At 38.6% G+C, this 26066-nt stretch overlaps 2 protein-coding genes across 2 annotated transcripts in view; both read right to left on the reverse strand.

The window, feature by feature from the left end:
• Positions 1–1888, reverse strand: part of LOC306853895 (serine/threonine-protein kinase NLK-like) — a 74400-nt gene extending 72512 nt beyond the window's left edge. The window contains exon 1 of the mRNA XM_079391580.1: positions 300–1888. Coding sequence (XP_079247706.1) covers positions 300–775 — 476 coding nt within the window. The 5' untranslated portion in view covers positions 776–1888. The remainder of the gene's footprint in view (positions 1–299) is intronic.
• An 8991-nt stretch (positions 1889–10879) lies between these two features.
• Positions 10880–22660, reverse strand: LOC306854252 (FMR1-interacting protein NUFIP2-like). The gene is made up of 4 exons (XM_079392111.1): positions 22422–22660; positions 17809–19491; positions 15795–15827; positions 10880–14445 (listed from the first exon to the last, which is right to left on the reverse strand). Exons 1-4 carry the CDS (start codon positions 22564–22566, stop codon positions 14393–14395), a joined length of 1914 nt encoding a protein of 637 aa, XP_079248237.1. The 5' UTR covers positions 22567–22660; the 3' UTR covers positions 10880–14392.
• Positions 22661–26066: the final 3406 nt, after the last annotated feature.

Below are 26066 nucleotides of genomic sequence, written 5' to 3' on the forward strand. Positions count from 1 at the left end.
AATATTGTCAATATTTGTGGTAGTCACCTGCATGCCACAGTTGGTCATGTGACATTAATATGGCGGCACCCATGAGGGGGAGACCAGCTCTGTGTGGAATAACAGCTTTTTTACTAGAACATTTTGAGACTTCCTCTCATGAGTGTGTATATCATTTTAATTGAGCTTCCCAAAAAGTGTCTTTATTAGTAAAACTTATTAATTAGCATAAAGTTCACTTTTAGAGTCACAATCAAAGTCATGCGCTCATTTCCATCATTCACTCGCAGAAGTTGTTAGAATGGTATTTAAACGCTTACCAAACCACACCGAAAGCTCCGTATCCGATCGGTCTGTCCGGCTCTATATCCAGCTGTTGTTGTAAGTGATGCGAGTGTTGGTGGTGGTGATGATGCACCTTCACGGCGGCCGCGGCGGCGGCTTGAACTTGCGCTGGGGCTGCAGCGGCCGCCGGCCCCGGAGCTTGTCCAGGAGCGGGCGAGGGGAAGTACGGCTGCTGCTGGCTCGGGTTCAGCATCACCGCCGCCGCGGCGGCAGCTGCAGCGGCCGCGGCCGTGGAGGCGTGCTGCTGTACTGGGTGCACGGCGGCGGCCGAGCCGGGGTGCTGGAGGTGATGCTGGCCCGGGTGGTGATGGTGGTGGAGATGGGCGGGTGGCGGGAGATGGGGCAGCTGGTGGTGATGGTGCGGGTGATGCGCTGCCACTGCCGCGGTGCCGCCGTTGTACGCAGCCATCATTTTCGCGGCATTGGAAGCCGTCGTTCCGCACAGAGCCATTCACTCACTCAACAGCCCGAAATGAGAGGTGGAAAAACAAAACAAAGAGGCGAACGAGATGGAGAGGGAGGCTGCCAAGATGTCAAACTCTCATTTGGCTGTCATCGAGCCAAACGACGGGTCAAATCAAAGCAGAAATGTCCGGCATACATCGAGATGAGCGTGAAAAGGTGTCATACTAACAACTCTCCAGCTTTGATCTGACCTACTTCGGAGGATCTTTCGCGTTATATGTTCCAGACTAACAAAATGACAACCGCGGACATCCGAGAAAGCCCTCCCGAAGGGTAAACAAAAGAAAAGTAAAAAGGGAGAGAGGGATCAAATCAAAATAATGCGCTCCCCCCATAATAAATCAATTCCGCACGGCCTTAAACATCCCTCATGTTGAAGGCATGAGGAGCACCTTGCTTCGCTCGAAACTCAGGCTTGTTATGGAAAGGGAAATTAGGTGGATAGTACGAGTTAAGGGGGAAATGCAACATTCATCTTTTAGATTTCTTCATATTTGCCATTTTGGGCGCATCCAGCCCTGTTTCCACCGCCAGGGCTGCATGCAGTCTGCAGAAGTTACGTGGATCTCAATCAGGCCACCGTTGCTGACTTGGTACTTGCTCGCCAGCTTACTTGTTTACATTTACATGAAAACGCGCAATTCTCTCGTACGAAGAGACTGCTACACTGTATATTTGCAGTATGGCGCTCTGTTGCCGCTTTCAGTTGCACTCGAGCCCGAAGCTGTAGATGGATAGCTCCAGATCCGCTCCAAATGTCAAAATCCCCTCGAAACACCCATCACGCTGATCAACAGAGCAATCCGTTTTCCTGAAACAAGGAAAACATTCTTCCGAAGCCTTCAACTTATTTTCCCCATCGATAGCGTTGTGCTCGTTCACCGGCGTGCCGCTTTCCTGCGCTCAGTATCGTGGGCATGTATATCCAGTGAAGAAGAAATCAAAATAAAAACATCCAGTGTTCCTTGCAGTCATAAAACAGGCGGCCAGCGTCCTCGCCCCCTCGCCGGATGGTGCTGCCAGGACCTGGGAAGGCACACGCGCAACCCTGCCGTCTTGGGTACCCGTCTGTTCCTCTCCTCGTCCAATCGACAGGTCTGTGAGCCAATCGCGTTCCGCTTCGGAAGTAGCACAGCCAATCAGCGGAATTGAGGAAGAGACGGCAGTCCAGCCATAATAAACAGGCCATTGTTGCATGTGGAAGCTAGCGCCATTACGGCTACAAGATACTGTAAAAGACAGTGAGAGTCTATGGAGGCTTTGAGCCGAAATGGAGAGCGAGGGGCCCCACTTACCCAGCGCTATTACGCGAGACATGCCATCCAATTAGCACCTACCATTTAAGTGAGTCCCTTGTCTGAAAGGAGAGCCATGATTCGCTGTCCAATCGTTTTTCAAATCGAAGGAAAAATGCACAGTAACAAGGACGGTCAAACATTATACAATATATATAACAGAAATATATAGAGTTTACAAAGTTTATAGTTTGTTGTTAAAGTATATTAAAATATATTTAACTTTGAAAGATAACGTGTACATTTTAAGTCTAAATGGGAATACTTAATGAATACATTGTTCATAATGATAAATATTTACATTATCACGGAACCAATTTCTCACTATTAATGGTCAACACATCTAAACTTGTGGGAATGTTTATTGAATGTTTGTTTATTTTATAAACAATGTTTATTTTATTTTTTAATAAATGTTGAGTCAATTGAAGATGACAATTGCCTACAATGTTTTAATGCCTACAGTGTTTTTGCTGTTTCATGTTAATAGCCCAATTAATTTACTGTTCCATTATTATTATTATTTGCACTGTTCAATGTGTCAAACCTTTTTTTTTCTAGTCATTCGATTATTTTGCAGCAAAGATGTTTAGGTATGTATCTACACATCAGTTCAGTTGACAATGAGAATTATTCAGTTAATAAGTGTGTACAAAGTGTGACAACTAGCCCCATCATAAATCTCTAAAATTAACATATTGGGTAACATAATTTAATAAATCAGCTTACACATTTTGCACACATTTTTTCTTTCTTTTTTTTTAGACTATGCTTGATTATGAGACTGGAAAACTTAATCAAGTTGACTTGAGCAGTTTAGTGTGTACAGCTGTACATTCCACACCTTTGACCTCAACTCTTATGTGTTTGCTTAAGGATAAATGCTTCATCTCAGCTGGCTCTCACAGCACTGGCTGTGTACTGAAGCATGCAGGTGACGTGTTTATTTGTGATATAACTTAAAGCTCTGTTTAAGCATTAACTCAGCCATGGTTCCACTGAAACTCAGAATCTTTGAGTAATTTTCAACAATTATTTGATAATATATGAGGTTATAGACCTTGTTTAATCTGCTTTTATGGCCTTTTAAAAATGTTGGCAAACCAGTGTTGCAGTATGATGCTGCTATATGTAATTGTAGTAGTTTCCTGGAATTTAACCACCAGGGCATTAAAGGCTGAAACTAAAGCAAAGCGATCAGCTGCGGAATCTTCCAGAAAGAGTGACTGCTGTACGTGTCTAATTAACCACTGGAAATATTTTTAACAGAATAATTAATCCTCTTGTCAAGGTCCAAAATAAACTGGTGCCCTCCTTTAAGTGCAGGCCTAGTTCTTATGGATGAGTGGGACGTGCTCTACATTGAGTCCGTCTGCACCAGAGGGAGGATGCTAACTGTCCCTCAAAAAATAAAAAAGACATTCCCAGAACTAAATCAGGCCCCATTGATTTGGACATTGTTCTGTCTGAAAATGTAGCAGCTGCAATATTTTAATCAATAATGGCAAGGCATCATCCACATTGACTTCACATCTTTTCAGTTGAAAGTACTGTGCTGAATTTGCACTTGCAAATTGATTTAATTGACCTTAGTCAGGTTAGACATCATATGAATTTAATGTGGATGAAAATGAGTCTGGACTAAAAAAAATTAAAACTGTTTTATGGAGTTTGACTACATTTTCTTTAATTATTATTATTTTTTTTCCAGAAAGACTTTTATTTTTCAGCTGAACAATAGGTATGCTGTCAAACAACAGTACAATCCATTGAACACACTGTACTCATTTTCACAGCTGTCAAAAATTAAATATGGCGCTACCCTGACTAAGGTCTATTGGTCTGGTTACAATCCTAAAAATGTGGCTTTTCTTGAAAGCAGCGTCATGACAGTGACATGAACAAAGCTTTCGGATATTATTAATGCAATATTTAAATTACAGTCTATTATGATGATGCCTGTATTCTGCATCCTGTCTCATCTTTCTCAGCGTTTCATCTTTTCATCAGGCAGCATATGGCACATGAAAACTTCCAGAGATTTAGTTCATTCTTAGTCACAATGTGCATGAATTAATTGATCACTGTCTGTTCAGCAATTGATCCATGACCCTGAAAGCTTCACAGTAAGATATATTTGTTTTAATTAATTAACACTGCAAGATAGAAACAAAACAATGAAACTATTATTATCTTAATTTTATTAGCATCCATCTGTCTCTTCAAAGTGAGACTTTATTCTGAATGCAAACACATAGAGCTGGGCAATTATAAGGACATTTTTGTAATACCTGCAAAAAATTAATACTGCTAACCAATTAATTAGTCTGGTCTTAGCTACTAAAGGTGATTTTCCACAACCTAGAAATAGTCCACCAAAAATTTAAATTCTGTGATTCGTTCTTCTGTTGAGCATAAAAGAAGAGATTTTGAAGACTTCCATTGTATTTTTTATCCAAACAATGGAAGCCAATGGAAAGCGAAACTTCTTCAAACATTCTTCAAAATCATGTATTTTGTGTTCCACAGAAGAATGCAGGTTTGAAACAACATGACAGTGAGTAAAGGATGGCAAAATTGTAATTTTTGGGTGAACTATCCCTTTAACTACTGGATTGCGGTGAATAATTTAGGGTTGAGAGTTGATAGTGCAACATGAGCGCTGATTAACTGGATTAAAGGCAATATAGAGGAACCCTGCTGATTTTTACTGTATAGAAGAAGATACAGCAATAGGCTGCATGCTGTTACTAACACCAAGTCAAATCAGTTATTGGGTACATTGATGAATGGGACATGTCCAGCCAAACCTTATTAAGCTTTCACAGCAAAAAACAATACCTGATAGATTTATTTTGTGCATTTTCAAAAGCAGTAAACTTCAAGGCAATGATCTTGGAGACCGAGACAAACGCATGTTGTTCCTAGGTAAACGCATCTCAGCCAGAAATAACTTTTAGGCTGGTGGGTTATCAATGAAGTAAAGGTGGAAGATAAGAAATGTTTTGTCACAGCAGCAGGAGTGATAATACTCATGCAGAGTCCATATAGGATGTTGTGAAATTCAAGAATAGCTTAAATTTGAATCTCACTGTTGGGTTCTCAACCAAATCTGAATTCTGAGTCATTGCAATATGTATGATTATTTAGGGAAAATATTAAACTGTTATATTTGCTTTTATTGCATCTGAATACATAATGTGTATTTATTGAGGCCACGGATATGTATTTTCATCTATGTAGACGGTTTCTGCAAAATATATCTAAAACATTTCTATTTGGAATGTGTAAGGACATTCAATCTGTAGTTCATCCAAAAATTAAAAATACTTTCATCATTTATTCACCCTCATGTTGTTCCAACCCTCTATGACTTTTTTCATCTGTGGAACATAAAACAATATATATTGTAGAAGGCTGGTGACCAAACAGTTTCGATTCCCAGTGACTTTCATTGTATGGACAAAAAAATACAATAAAAGCCAATGGGAACCGAAAGAACTGCCATTTTTCATATCATGCTTCTTTATGTTCCACAGAAGAAAGAGATACATACTGGTTTGGAACAAGGGTGAGTAAATGACAGAATTTTCTTTTTTTTGGGTGGATTATCTCTTAAAGACTTTTATGATATATGTAATGCTTTTAAATGGTGCACTTCTTAACAGACACATGTGTGCTTAGTGGCGTTTATGCTTTTAAATTGTGGTTTAAATAAACTTCATTATGTACGCACCATGTTTAAATGCATTAAACTGCCTTGAAGTGGTATGCAAAATGCAAGCTTTTGTGTCCATGGATTTTGATGAGAGATTCTCAGGCTACACAACCCAGTTTGGATATTCAGTTTGCATAAGATATCTGTTTGATGTTTGTTCATGCCAAGAAAATGCAAGCACAATGCAGAAAACAGCATCGCCCAGAAAGGTAAATCTCTTTTTAATTGTATTCTGACTAGATTGTCAAGTTTGTTCAAAAAACAAACATTTTAAAGATGCATGCACTCTGTAATTATGTACCATTAATAAAAGCATTGGAGAGATATTAAATCAGCTGATGTTTCACTGGCAAATATAACTGAGGTCTTAGACTTTATACTGACACCTACTGGCACGGAGACAAAAGTTTTCCAATGCCATTGTAGAAATGCTTCTTTGATAGGCATGGGTGCACGACTCCTTTATTCTTAATCATATTTTTCAAAATGTTCAATTTTCATTTGTTAAGGGCTAAAACCTTTTGTTACTAAGTGCAAGGTTTGACATATTGACTAAGATATACAGTATCACAAGAGTGCAAAAAGTGGGAGAGGATGTCATCAATACAGCCCATAATTTTCTACACCACGCATGATCAATAATTCAGTAACATGCATTTTTCATTGTTCATTCAGTTTGACCAGCTACTCAGACACACTCATCCTGTTGAAAGAATGAAGGATGCAAAGGAAAAACATGATTGCACTCTTAACCATATCCCATAATATCTAAGCTTGTACCCACATAAATCTAATAGTGGACAATGATATAGTGAAATTCTCTTTGCTACAAGGATTTACTGAATGGTTGAGGATAACCCAGGCGTGGGGATCTGCACAGAGATTCGGTGTCCTAATTAGGCCCTGGCATTGACAGTGAGTACTGCTTGGGGCACTGCGGCGGGGAAGCTGCAGGAATGTAGTGCTGAATAACTCCAGGCAGACCATAGTATGTAATTGGAGCAGAAAACAGATGGTCCTGAGCATGCAAAAAAACAACAACAACTCATTGGATATAATCATTCAAATCGATGGTGCATTATGATTAGGGATGGAAATCGTAAAGATTACAAATCTGGTTCCTTAACAGTTCCATTAAACAGTTCCATTCCATCACAGTGTGAAATGTGTTAAAAATGGAGGTAGCAGGAAAATAATGTGCTATCAGCATAATGTTCATAATGGTGCGATATGGCGTTAGGCTTTACTACATGCTGTAATCCTGACCTTAAAACCACGTGGACAGTGTTGGAAACGCATCCTGTTATGCAATCCAATAATTGGCATTATACTATTCAACAACAATAAACAAAGAAAAATGTAGTAACATATTTCAGAATACTGGCACATCTCATAATAACTGCATGCTGTTTCATAACAACTACTAATTTAAGTTATATGAGCTCTGTGTGTGTACCTACTTAACCATATTTTGGAGACAAATTTGTATCCAGAAGAGAGCTAAATATGACGAAACCTCTTTTTTTCTTAAAACTGTAAAAATACATTACGTTTTCTGTACGTTTTAGGTTATATAAAACGTATATAAAAACAATATGGAATATGGAATGTCCACATTTACTTTAGTTGATGCCTGTTAATGTGATTGCTTGATTAAAAAACTGACTCATGACAATTACGTCACAAATTGTATTACATTGGTTGCTCTGTATGCTTTTGTTTACTAAAAAGAATTGTCTCATAATTTGTTCAGGAGTCGGACTTCACTGATTGCGCTATATGTTTGTGATTCACTAAACAGAGCCATCTCACAAAAGTCATTCATTTGGGAGTCAGACTACACTGATTGTGCTGTATGTTTTAGATGAATTAAAAAGAATTGTCTTAGAGTAATTTTTTCACGAGTTGGACTACACTATGCTGTTTGATTTTGATTCACTGTAAAGAATCGGCTCACTAGAGTAATATGTTGACAGAACCAGATGTCATTTGATTCGGGTATTTACATTTTCTTTTTTTTAACTAATCAGATTTCAATAATAACCAGGTCAGGTTATCGTTTCCCAATCATATGATGTGCACCAGCAATGTGCTCAATCAGAATCATATTTCAGCTCATAACTATAACTATCATATTTCAGCTCATAACTCATTATTATTAAGATATTCGGAATAAGTGTTAATGGTATAAGACTTTAAATTCTCACTATTAACTAGTTGCATATTAGCACATATTATTAACATATTGGCTGTTTATTAGTACTTATAAAGCACATATTCTGACACCCCTAATCCTACCCAATACTTAAACTTAACAACTACCTTACTAACTATTAATAAGCAGCAAATTAGGAGTATACTGAGGGCGTAGTTAATGGTTTGTTAATGACAATGTGAAAAATAAATTGCAATGTGTCCAAAATATTGCCTATAATCTGTCCTAAACTCCACAACACTATCAAAAGTAAGTAGACACCCAAACACCACTCCCAAATGAGCTTGATGAACACTTAATTTCAAAGCCATTGGCATTAATAAGAAACTGCTCATCCATGTGTGGCTTTAACTGCTTACACTCCCATAGGAAGGATTTCCACTAGAAGTTGGAGCATGGCTGCAGGGATTTGATCCCATACTGCTGAGGCCAGGTGGGGACCCAGTTTCATGTTTTGTGGTGTGTACATGTTCTTTCGGCCACCTATTGTACATGCAAATCATCCAAACATAACATGTAGTAAAGATTACAGAGCGGAACAAAAGAACATAATTCGTACATGGCTCGAAAACAATGAAAAGACCACATGAGGAATGTCATGGAAGTATATAATTGATTTTTTAAATTATGTGTATGTAAATTATTCATGATTGGATTTAATGAATCGAATACTCTAGGTACAAGTTTTAATTGCAAAATCAGGTTGTATAATGAAAAAATGTCACCGTTCATGCAGCTAGTCACAGAAGCCTTCAGGCCTTCTTTCAGAGCGAAACGCTGTGTGCTCGCCACACATCACAGTGGTACTGTGTACATAGTGACTAAGGCTGCAAGTGTTACACTGGTGAGAGACTGAAGCATTGTTGATCAGCCTGTGGCAGAGAGAAAGGGAGCAGGATCTGCTTGGCTTTAGTCACAGAAGCATAGAATAAAGCCTACAAAGACATTCAGTGACGCTGACCTCATACTCTGAGAGTCAGCTCTATTTAAAGCACAAGGATTCTTTCTGCTGTCTATTTTTACTTTCCCATCTTGGGCATATTTCTGATGGAGGGACAGGGGGAGGAGACTGAAATCACTGCCGTTTGCGACAATTCTATCCCTTTGGAGGAAGCACGCTTTGCTTTTATTAGATGCGTCAATCATGGTCCAAATATGGAATGCTGTTTTGATGCAAGTAGGTTTGTGTGATGTTTAATGGTATTATTAGAAACTAAAGACTGAAGCGTTATGTTCTACTTTTATCATCTGCAGATTTTCACAGGAGATGCTGGGACACGTCAGGACCCCTGGGGGCTTCATACATTTATCATTAATGTATTTTCCTAGGCATGTGAATCAAGATCATTCTCTTTTCTCTCCACAGGCATCTTTGTTCTGGATAATAGATGCCTATGCATATATAGTGAGCAAACACACTTTATAAATCTAATGTAGCCTACATTTTTTATGTAGATATTTTCATTTTTAATGGATTTTTAGATAGATATATATTTTTAAATCAACCCCACAACTTTGGCCTGATTCAATACAAAAATACTGACCTTCAAATGTGATTTAAAGCAAAACAATTCGTTTCATCTTGTCATGTTTTACACTGATGTTCTTATAAACTTCTCATTTCGCGAATATTTAAATCTGGGAACCAATACAGTGGTAAACAAAAAAAGAAAGATCCATTTAATACAGTCATTATATTATATAATTCTGTAAGATTACTTTCTTGTTAACGAAGTTCATCCAATATTTTCAAGATAAATTATAGTATGACTGAATTAGACCATTATTTCCACTTGAATATATGGCTGAATGTTTTTGCATACGCTTAGGGGGATTTCTGTACGTAAGCCTATTTGTCTTCCATTAATCATCTTGTAGTACACTTCTAACTCTTGATGGTGGCTTATGTACTTACCTTTCACTTTATGATGGGCAACAGCGACATCTAGTGTCGCACTTTTCAATTCCTACTGAGGCGAGAGCATTTCTTATGAAGCACTCTAATAACATTTAACGTGAGGCAGTAGTTCAAATGGTCAGTTTTCTACATTTAGTGTGCATCAAATAATAACTAAATGCGTAGACAAATAAGAACGGACAAATAAAAACAAATAACCACTAATGTTTTAGTTTAAGACAAGCTACCAATCATCCTATGTCCTTATAAACACCTTACCCTCCAGCATTCTCTTTCCTTGACTCACCTTTACACCAGTGCCAGCTCAGAGACGCCAGAGGGGTGTTGGGACTTTCCCTGGGAAAACACAGGTTCCGTCTGGTCTGTTTATAATGCTATAATAACAGTAAGTAAGGGTTATAAAGAGGAAGATGGAAATAGAAAGCGGGTGTGCTGTAAATCCAAGGAGCAGGTCAGGTATGCTTACTTCAAGGTAAAAAAAGAAAGAAAGTTGAGCCAACTTCATTTCAAGGCAACCAGCTTCAGCAGATTTTTGAGAAGCTGGCTGCCTTTATTTTAAGATGGCCAAACTTTTTGAGTATTATTAGGCTGCATAAATATTCAGAGTTTTATACAAGTTAAGAAAAATCAAAATAGCATTTGTGGCATAAAGATTAAGCATAAAATAATTTTGACTCTCTTTATAAAATAAAAACAAGGTTACAGAGAGGCATTTGAACGGAGCCAGTTTCTGGAGGATTCATTGGTCCATTCACTTCCACTGTAAGTAATTCACTATAATTTGTATTTTTCCCGTTTCTTAAAATGAGGGACAAAATGAAATTTGGGCAATCAACATTAGGCCTGATCAAGCCTAATCTGTATCAAATATATTCCTTTGTTTCAATAGAAAGAGACAAATTTAACAGTAGACATTCAGAAGACTAAGAGAACAAGATCTTTTTCAACAAGTTTATTAGCAGTGACAAAGATTCTTGAGACATAATGTAACCCCCTCTTCATATCCACTTTAGGAAATTCAGAGAGAGCAACATAAAATTAAATATTAATTCAAACTTTTAACAGTCAAAACATGGCACAACTGAAAATTGTTGGGGGGTAATGGGGGTGTAGGGACAGGGGAAAAGGAAAAGCAAGAGTTTTTCATGTTCTGATGTGATTCCGTTTAATATATCGCTTAACACAGGCACCCTGAACTTGAAAAGTTTGCAATATTAACGTTGCATATAATTGAGCGTGTGAATGAAGACGAATACACATGCTTGCACACGAACACACATATGCATCCACACGCAAAAAACCAGTTGAGTTGTCAGGACAGGACAAGAATCATTCATACATCAAGAAAACACGTGAAATTTGAATATGCCAACAAAGATGCATTTTCTCGGTACAGATTTTGCAATCAAACACACCATTTAAGTATCTCTGTACCTCTCTCCCATCCATACGGTGCTCTCATTGCTTTAAACACTAAGGGGAGCCATTTAAGATTTATGTAAATAATTTATATTGCAATTATATCATTTGTGGGGTATAAGTGCTCATTTAAATTGAAGAAATTAAGCTAATGTGCAACCCCCCAAAATATAAACTCTGTTCTGTTCGCATTCTGTGCATAGAACCTCTATATGTGCATTTGACCCCTGGAGTTGAGTTTTTTGAAACAAAGGCCAGGTTCAGTTCATTCTGCTGACAGCTTTTACAAACATGTAACCAAGTTAAGGAGACAGCTCACCCAAAATCTGAATTCTGACATTATTTACTCACCCTCATATTATTCCTAACCGGTTTAAACTGTTGTCGTCTATACAGTGAAAGTCAGAGGGGTCCGAAACAAACAGGACATTCACTAGATGTTGGGACAGGGTCAGAAAGTCTTAGAGGTTTGGAATGACGTGAGGTTGAGTGATTGATGACAGGATCTTAATTTTTACATGAACGATCCCTTTAAGGGGAAATGGGGATACCGGGACAATGCATGTTCACAGAGGTATTTCATTATTAACTTAATGTAATAACAGATGGTTATAAATTATGCCTACATCAGTAACTCCTTAAGCAAATCCCTTGGATATCAAAAAAAAAAAAAAAAGCTCTATGTGAGTTGAGATAACTCAAAGTTGAGATAAAGACAAAATTGAGATAACTACAATAAAACTCAAGTGAAGCAATGAAGAGATGTGCATCTAAAAAGCCAAGGAACAAGCTAATTAACAACCGCAGGATTTCTCCACATTGCACAAAGCTTTTAAGTGGAACCCAAATGGAATTAGAACAGATGAAGCAGAATTTAACCTTACATCTGTTTCATCGACAGCTGCAATATCTTTTGAACCAAGACATTGAACAGACGTCGGATACCTCAAGAACAGAAACAGATTAAGAACTATCATGAAACATCCCACGTTTTCTCAAGACAGACCACATTGGAAACCATTACATGCTGCATTTAAAACATGAGGAAAAAAATAAATAAAAAACTCTTGCAAAGGAAAGACACAGATACGTAGTGTGGTTAACGTCTTCCATGTGTACTTAAATCTTTTCACCTGGCAGTGTTTCATGGTCATGTACAGAAAACTTTAATGCCAACTGATACCTGTAAAGACGCAAGCATTGGCTTTCAGTCAAAAATTAAATCCCTCAAAAGATTACAATTTAAAAAATAGCTGGTACAAACATGGGACGTTCTTTTCATATTTGGCAATAACACTGTTGGTGCATGTTTTTGTTAGATAGAAGAACACTGCCCTAATTCTACCTGAGTGTCTTTTTTATTTTATTTCCTTTTTCACTTTTTTTTTTCTTTTTTTTTCTATTGTTTAGATTTATTTTCTTTTGAGATTGCGGACCGACAGTCCTTAGGTAGAGGTTAAAGTTAGTAGCCTATGATTAATTACTAGAATTTCAAATATGTACTGATATGTCAACGTGTAAGGAAATACAATTCAAGAACATAATACATAAAGTGCTACTGATTCTTATGTATAAATCAATTAATCTGTGAAATGATAAAACAGAGGATAGACTGTAAGTTTAGAATGCATTTTCTGACATTAGAAAGAGAAACATTTACACAACGGCGGTTCTATTGATGAGACTCATATGTGCTTTAGCAAGCGCTTAACCGATAAGCATGGAAACCCAGGAACAAATTAAAACATACAAGAAATAAAAAAGCATAAAATTGTGATTGTGGTGCTCAATAATAATAATAAAAAAACACTAGGGGCTTCTAGTCTCTTGAGTGAAATAAAAAGTCTGGATCATTCGACAGCGACTGCTCTCTAGGTTCCCTCTAAATTGTGGTGTAGTCCCAAATGAAGCAATAGTAGTCGCTACTGCCTTTCCAGGCAAAAACAAAACCCTATTTCGAAGTGTAGCTCTACAGAACTTAACCAAAACGAACTAAAGCCTCCATAATGTACCGATAGCATTGAAGCTAAAGCAATTCTGTGGTGTGGCACATCTTATCGATTAGTTCTGGGTTCTAACCACTACTTAAAAATTAAAAACATAAAACACTCAAGATAAAAGAGTATAGCGTGATCTTTGCCCTCCGTTTACAGACTCACACAATGAGCAAAAGACTCGAATGGCTGTCAGGTGACAGAAGCGTGAAGAGACGACAATAAGACTATTGAACGATAGCACTTTGAACTCTTCCAAAAGAGGACGCACAGAGCAGCATACTGCACATGCACACTACAGGGCGTGTGGTTTCCCAATCTGAGTGTACCTCATAACCTGCCCTGGGAGTTTTTAAGTGTTTCAATGAAAAGAAAAAGAACGAAGTGGAGACATGTCACTAACAGGACTGTCCAGAAATTAAATTAAGACAATTATTTAATCCCAAAGGCTTGAACTAACTGCCCCACACACATAAATGGAGTTCGATTCCCCTGAATCTCCAAAAAAAAGAAAAAGAAAAAAAAAAAGCCATGTAGTTCCTCTGGCCACAGTATGCTAATTCACCGTAGAGCGACACTCTTCAGTTCTGTGCCCAAATTAATTCAATGTGACCAGTACATGATTATTTGAATTCAAGAGGGCACAAATAGTGACATGCTTTCCTCCTGGACGCTCTCTTTAGGTCCGTGAGTACTTAAAGGAGAAGCTTCCGCCCAACCAAATGTCATGACAGGGTTATCATCATGAGTGTTTGACGTGCGAGTTGCATGTCCAAGTCATTGAAATTGTCTTCAGCAACATATCCGCATTAGAGTTGAGTTCCACAGCTCCCGTTCTTCCATTCTATTATTCTAAAACCAGCTAACCCGTGTTCCCAACCGCACTCTGTTCCTCTGTGTTCAGCCTTGACTGCTGATGGGTAACAAGGTCCTTTCTAAACCACTGGATTAGTTCTGATTCAGGATGTTCAGAGGCAGCAGCCATGTACCTCAAGCACACCTTTTTGCAGCAGAGTTCATCTGAGATAGTTTCCAGACACAGCTTCACTGAGCAGGTCCGTCCCATGACTCACTGAAGAGGACTACTCGATTTGGATCTGCGAGAAAGTGAGAAAGATGGATGTAGGTGAGAGCTGGGAACTCTAAAACCACAAACAAAAATGATATGGGAAGGGTTGAGGGATGTGAGCAGATGGGGCATTGGGTTGCAATATCTAAATGCTGAATCATTTAAAAGGTCCCATATTGTCAAAACTGAAATTTCCTGGCTTTTTTCATGATAACAGAGGTCTAGGGGCTATGTAACTACCATATAAGTTTCAAAACAGTCAATCCACAGTAAAGTGCACACAGCCTGCATAAAGTAGCTGTGCCTTTTCACGAGCCCTTGTGTCGCCTTCAGTCACCATCCCGAGCACCGCCCACCGTCCTTTTGCCAAACCCCCAGACAACATCGTGTCCATACCATTGCTGAGCAACAACACGGAAACATGTCGAAAAGGTTAACTTTAACGGACAAAACCAGATTGGCTGACCTGTAACATTACACTCTCACTCAAAGTATGGACGATCTGACTATGAGGTGGATCACGTCTAACATGTATAGTAAAGACAAACTCATTGTGTATCTAGTCATGATGAAGATGTAAATACACTTCAATTTCAGCAGGCAACTATTTTTACAGCTACAATTAATCACAACAATGTATATACAATTACAAATGATATATAAATCGTCAGTTTGTTGTTTTACACACATGCACACAGACATTAACGTATTTAATACACTAAATAGTCGTGAGATGCAAGAAATCTTCAGACGCGCCCATAACAACAAAAGACCACACTTTATTGAATCTTTTCTGATAAGAAGCGTGCGCTGCAAACTTGAGCATTTTGATGATCGTTTCTGTCCAGTCCGCTCTTTTTATTGCTTTTAACCACAGCTGTCGTTGTTTTTTTGTCTGGCAGTGGCAGCAGTATGCGATCAAATTTCTAATCGATTCTGAGACCCAACATCACAACATGATATTTTAAGCTCCTTATGTAGCCGAATCTGTGCTGGTTTGAATGGGCCGCCTCCAGTTCTCCTTTTGTTTTGCCTCCAGCTAGCATTGTGACCCTACATGACCCTAGTTACCTGTGGTTGGCATAGCCGTGCGTCACTCAGAAAACAACCAGCCAATCAGAAGAGAGGCTCATGAATATTAATTAGACAGGCCAAAATCGACCTGTTCTTAGCAGAGCTCCTGAAAGAGGAGCTGTAAAAATATATCAAGATGGTTTTTGTACTTATATCACAAATATATATTCTTAAGGACATCAAAACCTAAAATAAAACTCCATAAAGGTGTACAATATGGGACCTTTAAGGGTTTATTCACATGCTGAGGCAAGAGTTGTCTATAAATGTGTCAACAAACACAAGAGGTAAATGGTAGCTTACCTTGTTTTTGCAAATTCAAAATATATTCCATTTCTGCAAAGAAAAGAAAGATGAAAGTTCAGTGTAAAAATAACCAAGTGCAGCTACAATTCAATCAAGATCTGTCATTTTTATTTAACTTGAAAGAACTAAAGTATTGAGCTGTTTCAAATAACAGAAAAGCTTCAAAATACTGCTATTTGCTGCTTTATATAACCACACAGAAATAACATTTATATATTCAGTCCCATAGTATCAATTGTGTGCAAGAGTAACAACCTTAACATTCTAATTTGAGAAGGCTAAGTAACAACTCAGGATACAATCTAAACCGATTTAACTGCAGCACAAACTGATAACACAAAGCCCAATTTTTGTACATTAGAGAGAATTAGTAACAGCACCAATCAGCAGTGCTGGGTAGTAACTGATTACATGTAATCTGGATCACGTAATCAGATTCCAAAAATGAAATGATTGTAATTAAAATCTATTAGGTTTTAAAATGCTCAGAATCAGATTAGTTATTTTTTATGGATTACATGATTACTCACACAATGTCAGTAAATTATAATTTATTGATTCACTTCAATTTTTTTTCTTTTAAATTTTCCTTTCTAAATGAACATACCACTTACACAGTTTGAGAAACGCTGCTGTAATGTAATGTTAGATTCATTTTATGAGGTTGATAAAGAATGGAATATATTTTCTTTCTCTTTGTTTATCAACATGGTACACAATCCCATTCAAATCTATGTGATAAATGAGTCAAAAGTAATCTAAAATTAAAAAAAGTAGTAAGACTACATTACCTAATGTGTGCAATCCAGGTTATGTTACTAACTACAATTTTTGTCATGTAATTTGTAATCAGTAAGTAATTTACCCAACACTGCCAATCAGTATGTCTCTAAAGCCATGTGCCCCAGAAATTATTTGTATTATGTCTTTTCAGATAATTACTCTGTTTTTAAAGATTTATTTTTGGTGTTTTTGCCTTTTTATTGATAGGACAGTAATGAAACAGGAAGCGAAGTGGAAGAGAGAGTGGGGATAAGATCGGGAAAGGTCCGGGACTCAAACAAGGGAGGCCCGAAGCACAGCGGCGCAGCATGTCAACGCACTGCCCACAAGGATATCAGCGCTGGCATTAAACAGCTCCAACTTAAAGTTACAATGAAATGGAAGCAGCGACAGACCTTTTCTGATGTACATTTGAGATTTGATGTACATGGAGATTGTCGAAAAGCAAACAAGTGGGGCTGGGATTTGGTTCTATTAATCTGTTGTTGCATTTACAAAATTTTTCATAGAGACTTTAGCAATTCAACAACCAAAAACAGACAAAAAAATAAATTTGTGACAAACAACTTTTTATAATTACAATGGTATAACCCTAACTGACAACAAGCGATTATTATCAGTAGTAGAAAAAAAAATTAATTCATGTTCTGCAAATTGGTTATCAGATAGTTAATAAAACATTTGTGACCCTGGGCCACAAAACCAGTCATAAAGGGTAGATTTTTTTTAATTGAGATACGTCATTATATGTCATTTGAAAGCTGAATAAATAAGCTTTACATCGATGTGTGGTTTGTTAGGATGTGGCAATATTTGGCCGAGATACAACTATTTGAAAATCTGGAATCTGAGGGTGCAAAGAGTGTCAAAATATTGAGAAAATCGCCTTTAAAGTTGTCCAAATTAAGTCCTTAGCAATGCATATTACTAATAAAAAATTAAGTTTTAATATATTTACAGTAGGAAATAAAAAAAATATCTTCATGAAACATGATCTTTACTTAATATCCTAATGATTTTTGACAAAAGAAAACTGCATAATTTTGACTCGTACAATGTATTGTTGGCTATTGCTACAAATATACCCCAGCGACTTAAGACTGGTTTTGTGGTCCAGGGTCACATTTATTGTATTGGTCCATCTCTAATGTACATTCATAAGACAGTATATCCTTGTAGTACATAATAAAGGGAAAGTACTTAAGAAGAAACTTAAATAGTAAGTTACCTTTAGTGTGATAAATTACAGCAGCTTTTAGATCAAACGACCCCCAACTAGACCTCCTGTCAAAGCCCTTAGTATGGCCATGGTCCTTGGCCAAAGCCACCTTAGGTGCAGCTGGGGAGGTGGGAGGCAGCTCGGCACAAATGTCCTTAGAGGAAGAACAAAACACTATTGCACCATGAACCCCCGTCTCATCTCTCTGAGCATCTAGGCTAAGGACGGAGGTCTCGGGTACGGCCCCGCTTGCCGCCGTGGCACCGCCGCTCGCACCTCGACTCAGATTCTGAGCGTTAGTTCGTTTGTCTGGCTTGTGAGCCTTGGGGAAGGGTGGTTGATCCGGTCTCTGAGAGGTACTGGAAGTCTGAGTGGCCACTGTAGCGGGACAGCCTCCCTGAAAGCTCACCTCCACCGGCACGTCCTTTCCGTTCGAGTGGCACGCCACGCCCTCTGGTCCGGCGCTAGGCTCATTGATAAAGGACAAGCCCCACTGATTCTGAAAAATGTCCCCCAGAGACTTCTGATTTGTCGGAGCAGCAGGGGGATCGGCTTGGCGGCCGCTAGGGAGCGAGACTTGCATATTGGGGTAAACGAACAGACTAGGCTTCCTGGGCTCAGCCACAGAGGTCGTGGAACTTCCAATGGCCGAAGTGCCGCTACCATGGGGAGATGCTACATTCTCAGCGGCAACAGCCGGGGTCGCCAGCAGAGGACCGGCACTGAAATAGGGGCCAGGCAGGGGACAGCCATTCCCTTCCCCCAGCAGGGGACCGTTGGTAAAGCTAGCCGAGGTGATGGTTTTCATCGCAGACATGGGGACCTGTGGCGGTCTCCCAGGCACCTGGGGAGGAGGAGCGAGAGCCTCCCCGCCAGCTTGGGCAGTCTTATTGAGGTTCTCCTTCACTTTGCTTGCATAACTGATCTTAGGCACAATCTTAGCGCTACTATTGTCCACAGGAAAGACAGGCGGAGGCTTGAACAAGGTCCATGAGTCCTCTTTGGTGGAGGTAGCCACCTTAACTTTGCTGCAGCGATCCTCGAACCGTTTGCCAGCCACTTTGCTGTCTGAGTTCTTGCGCTGAAGTTCAGCCACCAGCAGAGGAGGTGGGGTGGCGGAGGCAGGTGGTTCCTTGGCTTTTAGGTGCGGCTCAACTTTTGAACCAGTTCTGCCACTCTCCACCTGAGAGCCAGAGGCCGAGTCCGGCACCACAGGCCCGTGGTTTTGTTTGTTGCCCTGCTGCATGGCTTTTCCCTGGGCAGAAGCAGTCACATTGTCCCCAGCTTTGCCATTCCTCTGGGCCCGACGCTTCTTGGGAGTAGTGTATCCACTCTCGGAGCCGCTGCCGTCATTATCAGCTCCAGGTTTGCTAGGGTAACCGTTGGTAAGTGGTACAGAGTTGAGCGAGACCACACCGTTCAGAGTAGCCAAAGCCTCTTTTTTGCCCTCAATTGTGTTCAACTCTGAGGGCTTGTCATTTTTGAAGTCCATGCTGTTTCTGCTAGTGTTTCTACCTTTTCTGTCCCCTGTTAAGTCAGCAGTGAAGGCCCGTCGAGTGGGCTTCTGTTTCAAGTTGATGTCTAGCAGGTGTCTGTCACCATTGCTGTTCTTAGGGTGCAGGGAGCTGTCTGGGTTAAAGGAAACGGGAGTCACCTCTCCCTCCTTCAGAATTCCATTTATTTTGCCATTTTCTGCACAGAGGAGAAACAAAAAGCAATAAATAGATGGAATGCAAACCGCAAATCTGCATCAATTGATCCACTGAACCAACAACTTTTGGCAAACGTCCAGATCAGATCTCAAGTTCCAGTAAGTGGGTCAGTAAACGGGTCAAGTCTAGTCAATGTTTGCACAAGATCAAGGAATATTTAGACTAGGTATGTTCTGTGGAAACAAGCCAGGGTCAGGCAGATGACAAGCTGACTACTTCAACTCCCACTGAACAACCATGGAGGGTATTCAGTGTATTATCAATTAAAACCAGTGTAAAATGACTCAAATGTTGGAATATCTGTGATTCGATACCCATAACCAACCTACATCTGAACAGAGCTAGTTTATCAAATTAAATCTCTGCCAATAAAGTGAAATCAGATATCATCGGTTTTCATACTGGGTCTGCAGATAATTAATCAGAAAAAAAGGAAATAAACTTGTTTTTTTATCTATTGTGAGAAATATCTGCATTATATGTATGTGTGTGTGTGTCTGTGTATATATTATTATTGCAAATATTCTGTCAATTTAAAATAACTTTTTTCTATTGTCATATATTTGAAAACGCCATGAAGTCATTCTAACATGCTGATTTGGTTCTCAAGAAACATTTCATAGTATTACGAATGTTGATAAAGCTTGTGCTGCTTAATATTTTTGTGGAAACAAATTTTTCTAGACTATTTGACATTTCAAAAGAACTATTTTATTATTTATTGTTGTTTTTTTCATTATGCGCTATATAAATACATTTGATTTGAACAAAGTCAAAAGTTTCTGTAGAAAAATATATTTCACATACACACAACTTAAAATATACAATAAACATGTTGTCTTTATTTTATTTGCTTACTGCTTTCAAAAATGTACAGTAAAAACAAATAAGTCTGTATTCAGAGGGATCCTCAACAACATGATCATTATATTTGGATGTCCTTGAAATAAAAAAAAAAAAAGCAAGTGTGCAAGACTGTCTACTTGACTTCATGATTTCTACGGAAACTATTTATGGCAGCTGATGGAATGTCCTCATAGGAACGTAAGACTTGCATTAGCAACAATTCATTCTGGCAAACAGATTCAAATTAATACACAGAGGAGAAAATCTGTCTTTGTACAGTATATGTAAACAAACTGAACCAACAAGGCATCAGGGGAATGTAATACCCAAATCAAGGGTGCAATGTTTTAATGCGGTAAAAAGTGTTTTGAGCACTAAAACCTCTGTCCTTTCAGGCTGAAGAGAGAACCCCATGCAAGTGTGCTTTCATCGTCCGGCTCAAGTCTGACATCGCCCTATTTTTAACCGGAGGTATGACGTGTCAAAATGGAGTACTCGGTCATATTTGGGTAGTTCCACAGCATTGGTGGACACGTCTTAAGATCCCGAAATTAATGAAAAACGCAAATCTGAATACAAAAACTCCTTTAACACATTTGTGAGCTTACATTAGTGTGGTTTGTTTGCTTGTGTCTGACGCCATGCCAGCTTCTGTGGCTATTTTCATGTGGTAAAGCCACCCTCGTTGAAGTGGGTTAATCGCAATATGGCCAGTCAGCAACGTTTATACTGCATGAAATCGTTCACTAAATTGTTTAGCAATGTTAATGTTAAGGTTTGTGTCAACAAACCGGCCAAGTCATCAGCTAGCTTAGCATGCTAAGTGGGCAGCCTGAATGATTAGCTACAGGAAGATGTGATTGTGTGTACATCACAACGCTTTTACAAAGTGACAACTGCAAAGATACATTTCAATAGGCGCTTTTATGGACCGTTTTAGCGGTGTACTCCTGCGAAACATTTTACGTCACAATAGCCAACAGAACCGTCCCAAATAGCTTGATATCTACAGTTAACCCCACGCCTGTGGTGCATTTCAACACAGGCTCACAGTCGCGGGAGAGAGTGCACACAATAAAGCTGTTTGTCACTTTTTGATTAAAATCAAGCATACGTGAGAGTTGTAACGTTACAAGAGTTGGCAGCCTTCGTCGCCATGAGCTAAGCTGCATACACAAGTATAAATAATGCAGGTTAAACGGGGTCAAGAAAATGCACTTTAAAATAAAAATAACAAATGTCACTCTATTATGAAAAGATTTTGTAAGTCTAACGTTACATGTCATCGCGTGTATCTTGACACTTTGTGTATAGGATTTTTCGGTTGCTTCCATTCACGGGTTTGTAACGTTTGTATCCGTAGAGCTTTAGAATTTTCCGACACGTTCTATTTAGGCCACTTGGTGCCGAGTTCGAATAGACGGTAAGCGCGAGCCCAGACACTGCCAGGCCCCTCACATGACTGTCAAAGAGCGATAGGCCGCGATTCGAGCTAAGCTGGCCAAACGTGCACCCCTAAAACAACATTAATAGCGACTCTGACAGCAAAAGCTAGCATGGCTGACCGCGTCGCCCGAATTGTATTTCCAAAGTATTCGGGTTTGTGCGAGAAATGGGCAGCGGTGAAGTTTGTGAGATTTGTCCGTCCATCATGGCGGACAGGAAATAACAGAACAAGCTTAAGCTACGAGCAGAAACATTCCACAGGAGCCGGTTCATGTTGCTGTGGCAGCGTCGGGGCAGAGCTAACAGGCTATTCTGGATCTCTGACGGCCGCGTTGCTTTTAAAAACTACCCAAACTGAGAGACATGTTTGCAAATTAATTATAAGTCAGGGAAATGTGTAATGCGTGCTGAGAGACCGGTGCACAAGGTCAATGTCCCTTTATGCTAGCTAGCTTTGCGGCTAACACTGGATATAACTATTTCAAACAGTACAGTCAGCAAAACATGCTCCTCATTTGACTTAACTAAGTTAATGCCGTATTACTATAAGCAGACAAACTGCGACTTGTATTTGAAGCTTGTCAGAGGGAGGAACAATGAACGTTGCTGGTTACCAACCTGTTTTCTTCGTCTGCGTTTTCTCGTTCTGGAACTGACTGTGGTTCTGATCATTGTTTACCGATATGTTCGATCGATCAGGGCCGTTTTCTGCTCCATGACTGATATATACTCCGGTTGCCCTTTCGCAGGGACGTTCCTCCATTTAACGCTAGCGCAAGTGACAAAATGTGCTCAACCGGTGCTCGGTGGACGAGGGGAGTTGAGACATTTGCACTGCCCAATCACCGCCTGCGTTTGGGGGTGCCAGAGAGAGGCGGGCGGTGTTTAGTGCGTCGCGATGCAAGGCGTGGAAGCTTCCCAGTCAAGGCCACAGGAAGCTGTCACGCAAACTCATTCAATCACCCTAGTGCTGTGTCTGTGGTGTAGTGTTGGGAAGTTTCATTCGTTTGCGAGTTAAATCTATTTGGCTACTATTTGGTGCCCCTTTCTGCCAGTAGGTGGCGACAAATGAATGTTTTATGAGCGAGCCATTGAATCATTTAGGCTACTCCTTAATTGACTGGCAATCAGGATCTCCGAACTCTGTTGTCCTTTATTACAATTGATTTACTAAGACCACAGAAAGAAGAGCCGTTTAAGCATTGCACGTGTTCCTCACAAATGACAGAAATTTCCTTTATTCGTTTTGTGGATGCCTTATCAACCTATACACATGTACACACACACAAAATATTTGTTCCCACATGGCAATTAAAAAAAAAAAAAAAAAACTAATATATATATATATATATATATATATATATATATATATATAATAAAAGCCAATATATATGTTTAAAAATTTATTTAATATAAGTAAATATATTTTTATTGGCCATTTTTAGTATATTTTTTAAAGTATATTTTAAATATATAAATATATATTTTGTAAGCATTTAAAAATATATTTTGTTCTCCATACTTAAGAAAAATATGTTTTGTTGTCTTTGTGAACACATAACACATAAATGTAGGCTATGTATTTTCGTGCCACTGAATTACATTTTTATATTTTGGTATGTGATTGTTGAAACTATATAATTAAAACATAACAATCGTAAACAACCACCTATTTTTGGTCAGCAATCTCCATTAATTGTTGGCTAGTGGAAAATCATGGCTAAAATTGTGTGGTGTGAGGGCAGCACAACTATGATAATAAGAAAAGTTGAACTATATGAAAATTTACAACAGTTACTTAATTTCACAATGTTACTGTTTTTATTGCATTTTTAAACAATTAAATGCAGCCTTAGTGAGCATAGAAGACTAAAGACTTTTTAAAAAATGCAACTTTTGAACAGTATTGTACCATCAAAGTAACCCCTTGACTTCACATAGTCTCACAATATAATTTCTACTAAATTAGATTTATATGTTTTCCCCCAAAGACTTATTTGCTAGATGTGATTTGCTATTTTTAGATGCTTTAAATTCCATGCATTCTTTTAAATTAACCAGAGGGGGGCAGACAAACACTGTTATGACAATTGGTATCTTTATATATTCATACTAAATATAGCATCGTATTATATTCATAGTTAGATCACACTTTTAATTAAGCCGTAATTGTTTATTACAAATCAGTTTCAAATCAGTTTTGTTAAGGAAGCCCTTTGTAAATAACTGTATTTTCACTTCTTTTTTATGGCTCAAGAATTCTCTTTAGCCTTCCCGTACTGATTGGGTAATCGGCATTGGTGGACCTTTGAGCAAAACAACTCCAATTATAGCACAAACAGTTGATGCATGATTACAGTGTTTGTCAGACACCAATGTGTCTTTAAACGCAGTTTTAATAGTGTATTCAAAACACCTTTTATGGTTGAGCATGTCAGAATGTGTTTTTCTATTAATCTCTTGGACTATCACAGTTGAAAATAATAGGTTATGTGTTTTATTTAAAAGAAAACAAATATGTGCAGTAAAACTATCATTCTCAGTATAAACTGATACTTAAATGAGAAAGATGAAGAAATTTGAATACGCTTAGACATGTAATGTGTTTATCTTCAGGGCAGTATGAACTATGAAGAAAGGTTAGGCTACAACTTGCATTCCTAGGACATAACAAGTATTACCTACAGGCCATGTCATCGCATCTTAAGTTCTGTCAAACACAGACTCCAGCCAGAGCATAAATCACATAACTCGGCTCTAGTAATCTAGCAATTTAGCAATCCTTGAGTGAAAGGCTGGTTCTTTTAATTGCACAGAGCCGCTCAAATAATGCTAGTCCTCTGTCTCTGTAATGCTGCTATACAGGTATTGGGGCGACTAGCCTTGAGCATGTCATTTTACCGCTGAAAGGCCAGGAGTGATTTCAGATCCCTCGCGTCTTGTCATCACGCTTTCATCTGAACGCCAGTTAGTATCATTAACAGCTCATATTTCACTCTTCTGGAATGTTCTGATACAGTACTGTTTCAAAAACAAATGTGAATATTAAGAATTTGCTACAGTATGGATCAATTCAAGCTTGTTTAATTGTAATGCCTGTTGTGTTGTTGTGAAGGTGCGCTCGCGTTGGTAAACCTGAAAGGGAAATCATTAGGGTTGTTTACTTGATGTCAGACATGGAAAAAATGAGGTGCAGGCTGTAAAAAGTCAGTTTGACTCTTGCACCCGCTGGTTGTCACCATGGAGATGAGCCCATCACAAATATAGCAGTACTTAGTGAGACAACTTTCATCTTAATCCAGGTAGTATTGTCTTTATGCATTTTGATTTGCAAAATCAGATTATGTGTTACAGCAGTAAACGTTTAAAAAGCAAGGCTTGCAAGCATTACCAGTGATACATGGGGTTTAAAACCAATACACTAATACACACACATGCATGCACACACACACACACACACACACACACACACACACACACACACACACACACAAGACTTCTTTTCTTCTCTGCAATTCTTCTCTTCTCTAGCTTGCTTCTTCGATTGGTATAGGATGTATTTTGAAACAATTTTCACTCAGAAATTACTAATAAATTCCAGAAATAATTACAAATAAACTGCAAGTAACACATTAAAGGAATAATTCATCAAAAAAATAAAATGTGCGGAAAATGTACTCACCTTTAGGCAATTTAATTAGGCATTACATCACTTGGATTACATTCATGGATCCTCTGGAGTGAATGGGTGCTGTCAGAATGAGAGTCCAAACAGCTGATAAAAACATTACAATAATATTCTTCCTTTAAATGTAAAGAAATTTAAAGTACAAAGACTAAAATGCATTTTTCTTGTACAACATCAAAAATCTTTTTTTTTTCAACTTTGAACCTATTTTACAGTGTATTTGTCTAAACTATTATAAATATTGTTGACTTTTTGTTCTTTTGAAAGTCACTTTGAATAAAAGCAATTTCTAGATGAATAAATAGTTGTAATGTAATTTGTAGTGCTTGTACATTACATAATGGCTGTATAATATATCAACAAAGATCTGTCTTCATAGAAGAGTGAATGAAAGCTTGTATAGCTTGTATAACTCAGTGATTTTTTTTCTAACTCTGTCTGGGAGTGATTCATTTCTGTAGATGGAACAGAAGCAGCCAGTGCTGTGAGTCAGGGGACGAAGAGAAAGATCAGCCCATCCTCCCCTGACAAGCCACAACACCCATCTTTAACATAACCTCATCAAACCTCAGACA

This window comes from Barbus barbus (assembly GCF_936440315.1).
Source record: "Barbus barbus genome assembly, chromosome: 34".
Classification (NCBI taxonomy): Eukaryota; Metazoa; Chordata; class Actinopteri; order Cypriniformes; family Cyprinidae; genus Barbus; species Barbus barbus.